General features: G+C 39.9%; 1 protein-coding gene across 11 annotated transcripts in view; it reads right to left on the bottom strand.

The window, feature by feature from the left end:
- Nucleotides 1-1,685: 1,685 nt before the first annotated feature.
- Nucleotides 1,686-8,348, bottom strand: part of S6kII (Ribosomal protein S6 kinase II) — a 156,448-nt gene continuing 149,785 nt past the window's right edge. For all 11 annotated transcript variants that reach the window (XM_022839481.2, XM_022839490.2, XM_086969876.1 and 8 more), the window contains 5 exons: nucleotides 7,328-7,470; nucleotides 6,962-7,098; nucleotides 4,546-4,672; nucleotides 3,960-4,385; nucleotides 1,686-3,649 (listed from right to left, as the gene is read on the bottom strand). In XM_022839481.2, the coding sequence (XP_022695216.1) occupies nucleotides 3,197-3,649; nucleotides 3,960-4,385; nucleotides 4,546-4,672; nucleotides 6,962-7,098; nucleotides 7,328-7,470 (1,286 nt within the window). In that variant the 3' untranslated portion in view covers nucleotides 1,686-3,196. The remainder of the gene's footprint in view (nucleotides 3,650-3,959; nucleotides 4,386-4,545; nucleotides 4,673-6,961; nucleotides 7,099-7,327; nucleotides 7,471-8,348) is intronic.

The following is an 8,348-nucleotide window of genomic DNA, read 5'->3' as shown; positions in this document are numbered from 1 at the left end:
GATTAAGATCTCTCGTTTTTTCGCATTTTCCCTATCTATATATTCATATATATATATATATATACTTGATGATAGCATGTACAACGTATTCTACAATACACAACGTAGCTAAGGTTAAGAAAGCTGAAGCGCGGTCAAACGCACCCAAAGCAACTCGTTTCATATTGGCATAGATGTGTTGATTTTTGCCCCATTTTAAGTGGCCTTCTTACAGTTTGCAATACATTGAATTGTGGTGTGAATAATACACAGTCGATCAGATCAACACGGCACTGTAGTGTGTGATACTGGTGAGAGAGCCCCGATTCTTCCAGTGATGTACTTGTGTAGTGAAGGACCTTTCTAAAGGGTGGTGTGCATCACTACAGGTTTTCACTTGAGTAACAACTCATTCCGCTCCACGTGGGTAACTTGGGAAAGATGCTTCAGTTTTGTATGAGCCTTTTTCCCATAGGGTGGCGGAAACTTCAAACGATTAGAAATTACTGCCCCGCTTTTTCAGCACTTTGTTCTTTTTTTGTGTGGTTTTTTAGACGATTTTGCCCTCCATCATTCTTGTCTTTGTTGCTTCGTTTTATGGAAAGTTTCTTTTGTCTCCCGACTTTTTTTGAAAACAGAAACGACAGGTCGCCCGCTCTGGTTCCTACGGGTTTAATCTATTGCTGTGGCTAGCAAACCTATGTCACATCGTTATTATCTGTAATCTTCTCAAATCGTTATTTTGTATGCACTCAACTAAGCTTTCAGTTGTCGTTCCTATAATCGGTGAAGGCAAATACATATTTGATTTCTCGTTTTGTCTATATTCGTGTACTAGCTACGCTTTACTGCTTTTTTCAAATCAACACTAATTATTTATTATACTTGGTTAACTAGGCAATTATCAATAGAATAGAAGTATGGCAAGCGTAAGTATAATAAAGGTACATAGGAACAAAAGTAGAGAGACGGGCGTTAGTCACGATTTTAAAATACAGCCAACTTTGTTGGCAATTGTTTTCCTTCATGCCTCGTATGTCCTTCATGTTGTGAAGCTAAAATGTGTGTTATAAACAAAACGACAAAAAATAACGAGTGCTACTTTTTACAAGAACGTGTTTACATGTTTGTTGCTGTTCCTTTTCTTCTTAAAGAGAGTGCTTTTTTCATCTAGTGGTTCATCTTCAATGGGTCTTAGTTGCCGCTGTCGTTAATGTTGTTGTCGTCTCTGCTAGTTTCAATTTATATATATGCAATGGAAGAGGACTGATTCGCGACTTGAACGGTAGAAGAACAGTTTCAGTGGTAATAAAACCATGATTATATGATGATCATATTCTGTACGGGCGTTCATTTCAAATTTAATTAATTTTCAATTTTTTTTCTTATCATAAGGATATCTCAGTATATCAATAGTGTTAATTACATTCGTTTCTCTCGATCATACAAGTCGTAATCATAGCAATACTACTCGCTAACAATTATGATCATAGTAAGTGTTAATGCATAGCGATGTGGCCTCTTGCGTCTGTCACTCTGCGCAGCTGGTAGTGAGTATAACTAGTGTAATAGTGTTATTTCCGTTGTACAATATCGTCTATTTTTATTTTTCCACCTCAGTCACACTTCGTCTAGTATGCTTTTCTAATTTTTTTTTGCCACTGCTGAAAATCACTTCTAATTAGCTGAATGAATGAACGAAAAAATGAATTATATAGGTCGATTTATATTCATTTTTTTACTTTCATCCTTTACCAAGGAGTTATGTGTGTGTACAAGCTCGGCAGTATTTTGTTGTATCTGGATATTGCTGGAACGGCTGCGGAACCTACTGGCCGAAGAGAGTTTCGATCTAGTGTCACTCTCGACTCACAACGGTTTTTCGATTCCATCCACGCTCACGATGTAGTATTTATCGAGTAGTGACAACTAATTGAAGGGGAACAAGAGTCAGAACAATGTTTATATATATTGTTATTGTCGTCCCTATAGATGCTCCATTTAATGATGAACACTACGATAGTGATTGACGTTATACGCGTTCACGGGAGGACAGATGAACGTTTGTATTATATGGAGAATTCCAGAATATTAGTTGATATTTCTCTACCGAATTTTACTGTATCAATTATCAACGTGGCATACGATCGTTCGATTGTTTATTATGCATTATGGCTATTATTATCATTATAATTATTTTTATAATATTCACACACATTTGAAGGCTCTTTGTCTTTTTTTAATTACTGTAAGGCTAGTGCTGTGTCCGCACGACTGTGTATTTTATAAATGGCGACCAGTCGACTACTTAATCGATTCGATCAGTCGTAAATGTTGGCGCGCCCATCGATAACCAATGGATAGTTTTGTATTATATATACAATTGGTTGTACGAGATAAAATGCCTAACAGCTAGAGCTCATATTCAACGTATTTAGGAGTCCAATTTATCATTTCGAATTGAACAAACTTTCCTTGTAGCGATTAAGTCATTCTTCCTTCGTTTCAATTACCTAACGACTCACACAGATAATCGGGTCATCAAGTTGGGTTTTATCCGTTTACGTCTCGAATTCACTGACAGCTGTCGTGACCATTGGTGTATGTGAATATATACAAAGGACATTAGCTTATCTGTCCACCTTCCGTCTAAATACCCGTGAGCACATATGAAGTATACTCGACAATACCTTCATCATCAGATTCGGTTAGCTAAGTGGCCGTTGACCACAAGGTTTTTTGTCGCCCGTTGTATCTGTCTTGTATACGCCGTATCGGGCTCAATGTAATTATTGTGATTTCCCTCGTACTAGGCAACGATGGCTTTCTGATCATAGTTACATTCGTACGGACGTTTTTATAAATAGTGCCTTATGACAATAATAATAATAAAAATAGAAATGAATTAATAAATAACGTGCAAATCACAGCAATGGCCCTCCGGTTACAAACGCTGAGGGTCAATTTTCGGATTCAGTTTTTCGGAAGCAAGTAGATCCGCTATTAAAAAACATCTTCCTTGCTCTTTCTCTCTGTTTCTCTTTCTCTGAATGCTATTGATGTGATTAGTTAATCGAAAATGTTGTCTGCCATCAATAATCCGGGTCATTATTGTATTGTTTGGCATATAAGGTGGACTTTTTTGCTTTATATACCATGGCATAGCCTTAGGCCAGGTAGTTCAAACGAATAAATTTAAAACTTTCTAATTGGGCGCTCACGCTTTCTTGACACTGAGAGGTGAAGATGCATTGTTCTTTCGGCGGCGGGCGAGGCTTGACGCATCCACGGGCTCGAGTACTGGACTCTTCTGGCCGGCGTTGATAGCTGCAAAGGTTGCGTCCATAGCTGCCTTTATCTGACGTGCATCTTGCGAGTGTGGCAGCTGGCGCGTTGGCAATGAAGCTTTGGACAGCACCCATGGATGCTGCAGGATATCAGCGGCTTTGTAACGCTGCTTCGGGTCAACATGCAGCATCTTCTCGACGAGGTTCTTCGCTGGCGGACTGATGTTTGCCCAATTACCCTTTTCCAGATCAAATTTGCCTGAGCCGATTCGAGCTAGAATGTCATCCGGTGAGTCGTTCGATGACGCGAAAGGAGTATGGCCCGCTAACATTGTGTAAAGAAGTACACCCATTGACCAAATATCACATGCTTCGTCATAACCCTAAAAAGCAAAAATAGCCAAAATATACAAGCGTGGATATTGTTAGCATTATTTTTATTATTACTATACATTGATAGCACGATCAGACGAAATGTATCTGGGCAAAAAAGGTATAAGTTGCACATGAATAGGTATATTAATTGAATATATGGGACTGGAAAATCATGAAATTTTGTAAATAATCCCAGTTTATTTTGATCACGAAAATAAGCTTGTATAAAACGCAGCATAGCTGAGTCGCATTGAGTTTCCTTCAACGTTTCATATCATTCACAAACTTTCACTAGATCTATGACTTAATCAAATTTACCTGTTTTTTGAGCACCTCTGGTGCTACGAAGTTTGCGGTATAACAAGGCGTCATCAGAAGACCATTTTCAGCGCGCATTTGTTTGGCGAAGCCGAAATCACAAATCCGCAGGCTTTCTGGAACACCCGATGAATCAGCATAGATGATATTGGATGGTTTTAGGTCGCGGTGTACGACACCATTGTCATGAAGGAATTTTACAGTCCTAGCCACAACTTCGACTACCGCACAAGCCTCGCGCTCGCTGAAGTGCTTCTCAAAAAGGATACGATCTAGGAGCTCGCCGCCACGCAATAGCTCCATCACAATGAACACGGAGCCGGAGTCCTGGTAGACGTCGTAAACCGTCAAAATGTTGGGATGCTGTCCGTAACGAAGAAGAATCTCGATTTCCTCCTGGCAGTCTTTCTTGTACTTATCTACGATCTGCACAAACGAGTTAGCAACAAAATTGCACATTATGTGTATGTAGGTATAACTAACCCTTCGAAATGTACACGTTGGAGAGGTTTAAGTTATTGCTTAGTGGTTAAATTGCCCATGGTTCATGCATATTTACCGTTGCCTTTAACTAAGATGTACATACCTTGACTGCGTATTCTTTCCCTGATTGGCGGTGTACGCATCGTTTGCATACTGAGAATGCTCCACGTCCAATCTCTTCCTTAATCTCATAGTCCTTATGGATCGACTCTTTATAATTCAGATTGTACCTACGAAATCATTTATGTAACAGAGACTTAGTAGCGTTCTTTAACCATCATTTCGCTTAGGCTTCGACATTTCTTTAATAACACAACCGATTACAAAGAGCAAAACAGGTATCACACTGCATGCAGCAAATGCCAGTACATGAGTTAGAACGCCCGACACATGAAGACCGATAAAATGCGAGGCAGCCGCGGAACGCTTGAGAAGGTTTCAACATTGTAGATTGTCACTATCCTTGTCTAGGTTAACAGAGTAGACGTTATGTTCTGGTTACTCTGGCGCATGTTCATATAAGAGAAGCTTTCGAAAGCTTCAATCTGTATTGAAGTTACCGGTTTGGCCTTTCGAAACGCCTTATTAACTAAAGTTTAACTGCAATGTATTATTGAACATCACACAGAAACCTGCACAAAGTCAAGGGAGCCGCAAATACCATCGATAAGTACTCTACAATTAATCTCAACACATTACACTTAATCCATAAAATAATGGAAAAATATGAACACGGTTGTATATATTAGAAAAAAAATTTACTAGTAAAGTATAAAACGGGAGTTACTTTTTTATCGTGCCCTTGAATGTGAGTATCTGATGGACCGCACATTATGTAAGGCTGCCTAGGAGAAACAATGTTTACGCTTGGCAGCCTGCACTCCTGCAGGCTATATCAATCGCTGGTGGTAGCCCTATTAGTTTTTTGCGGAAACGTAACATAATATCACAAAATCAACACTATGATTCGAGATATTAGGTGTCAACGATAATTTGAACTAATGTGATGAAGAAAACGCAGTTTGATAACTACAAGCGAAGCAAGCATTGCCTGTAGTCGAAACAGAACGGTAATGACATTCACCGTAAAATAGGATTGGATAAGGTGCATCGACGTTGCAGCCTTTAAAAACTCTGACGTAGAATACGTGTATCGCCTAACTTGTTTTTTTTTTATATTGAAATGACATAAATCAAGCTAAATACTGCTTATCTATTCATATAAATTCAACTTTACAAGATTCAAGTTTATATTTCCTTGAAACAAGACCTATTTTTGCGATACTTTATAGCGGCCTGCTGCACCTCCAGCAAATAAAGACGATCGGCTAAAAACTTGCTACCAAATAGGCTTTTCTTCTGGTCCGTATAACGAAACGCCAATTCACGAACCTGTAATACGATAGATTGCGAGCTTGCCTGTGTTATTTAACAACCTGCGATGGGCCTGAGGAAGGTGGCGCCTCAGCCCTTTCATAGTTAGTCATGTGAGATGAACTGGTCCATTTAACCTGTCCACCTGGTTTTACCATCGTGTACCACTGCCATCCAGCCATATTCGATTCTTTGTACTCTTCTATCCAGTTCAGAATATAAATACATCTATAAATAATGTATATTATATATATATTCGCTCACGGCCCACGCAACAGCTTATGTATATTGCCAGTGTTGAGTCAATTAAATGCATGGTACCACAGGTTCTTAAGCAAACGACTATTCAATGACTTGCCACCGACCCAACTGAACGCCAGGTCATGCGAAAATGTACTAATGCCAAGTATACGCTGCGGCGGGGGGTTAGCGGCTGCATGCATCATCGATCAAAGTAGCGTTCTGGAACAGCCCTAAGGCTATCTAAGCAGATGGAAACACCAGCAAGCTAGCGCTTTAACCCATTAGGCTCCCGCGTTTCTCTAGAAATGTCACTTGCCGTTAGCCCTCTTTCGCGACTTTCAAGCTTTTAGCTTTGCAATTAACTCGCGTCGCGTAGAAACGCATCCGTCCACTGAAAGCAACCATAAAAAGAGGACAGCAAGCAAGCTCATCGAAAGATGGCGAAAGGCGACCCATGATATTGAAAATTTCTCAACCTTAAGTTCATGATAATAATAACTATAATTAGATCAACAACTAATCCTATGATTCCAGCAGCCGCGTTTCACCAATAATCCGTAAGGTACGAACTTTGGTAGCATCTGTTATCGAATAAATTGTGGGACAGATAAGCGTACAAAATCAGGAGAGTAGTTCACATCTTAATTTCTAAGCGTTGGCGTATACATACATATTTGTAGCGATATATAAATGCAAATTGTTTTGACAATAGGCCAAAAAAATAATTTTGTGATATACATGTCTTGGTTTGTGCTCGGTTTCATGTTTATATACCCTGATTCGGTCGCATTGAAAAGAACTTTTTGAAAAACATCTTTAGTGATTTGAAGGACTGCATATTTACGTACGATATGTGTTATTATGGGCATGCAAAGAATGCCACCGCCTACTCTGGCACTCACCATTTAGCAGGATCACCGTTGGGCTGCACTTCTTCCTGGTCGAGCTGCGCAACGAAGCTGAACCCCTTGAACAGCTCATGGGCGTTGGCAGACGGCGGAACTCCCGGTGAATCTTCGGGGGTTTTTGACGTGAACTCCTGAACAAGAGACAAAAAAGTAACACAACAATGAAATTCAATATGATTATGGCCTGGCTATAAATGGCAGAATAATTCGTTTTGCTTAGTGAAAAGTGCCATTCTGTTGCGCGCCGCAACCCTGCTAAAGAAAAGCACATAATACTGCTTCAATTCTAAGTTCCCGTGTGCTTCCACAAATAACTGTTTAACGGCCGCTCCCATGCAGAAATCGAATCCACTCATATACCTTGTCAAAATAGACGGTATTGTCGGATCGGTTGACAGCTGGAATAAAAGGCGGCGTCACCTGACGATTGTAAAGGGCTTCCCAATCGATCGATTGGAAAAATGGGTGCGACTTGATATCGCATATGCCGTTCGGGCCCGAGCCTGCAATAGAAAGCATCCCGAAGCAATGATTAGTTCATGGACGAGTTTATTCTTTCTGTTTAATTAATCCAAGTGCTGTTATACCTGTATAATAATCCCATGGTACTATGTTGCGCTATACCTTTCGTATGAACACAGAATGTTCGTTTCGCCTAATCTTCTACTGTCAGCTAGCAGACAATTTCCGGTTGAATATTATCCGTTCAAGCTAGGTGTCAGCGGGTAAGCGGCTATCTCAGTCAATCACGACCATACTCAAGCCATTGTGCTGTCCACGAAAATGCAATAATTACTAGCTTTTCCCATTTTCACAAAGTTCTTTCATAACATTCCAACTTCTTATCTAGAATACACACCGATAGGGCCTGTTTTATATAATGAACGTTATGACGTAGCAGTTTTCAAGAACTAACACATTTTAATCTTAGGCCAAATGACCTCGGTAGTATGTTTGTAGTGCATTCTGTCTAGCAATTGCCGACGGTTTTCAAGGACGAGTCTTGACCGTCAATCTGCTTGACGATTCAAAAGCCCGCAGTTCCGTTAGGTATTTCTGTGAAGAGGCCGTAGAAGCTCTATATGCTCAAATATTTCGTTTTGGGTTAATGCTTGCAGAACGAAGGACCGGACGATACGGGTCGCCATCGGCTCAGCATAACCGCCATGTCTTAGATTTATGAGCATAAAAAACGTTTTGAATTTGATCTTCTACAAGTATATAAGAAGCTAAATTAAAATCAATATGTACATACAATGTGATACATGTGCTTCTTTATACACATAAAGCCGATGGGGCAGGTTGGTTTGTTTGGCGGATCCCTTTTCAGTTCATGTACACAACCCGGATTACTACGTGAATGAACCGGTGGTAAAAACAG

This window comes from Varroa jacobsoni, unplaced genomic scaffold, assembly GCF_002532875.2.
Source record: "Varroa jacobsoni isolate VJ856 unplaced genomic scaffold, vjacob_1.0 scaffold_803, whole genome shotgun sequence".
NCBI classification, from domain to species: Eukaryota; Metazoa; Arthropoda; class Arachnida; order Mesostigmata; family Varroidae; genus Varroa; species Varroa jacobsoni.
Note: the sequence above shows the minus strand (reverse complement) of the source record. Positions and strands in the feature narration are given on the sequence as shown.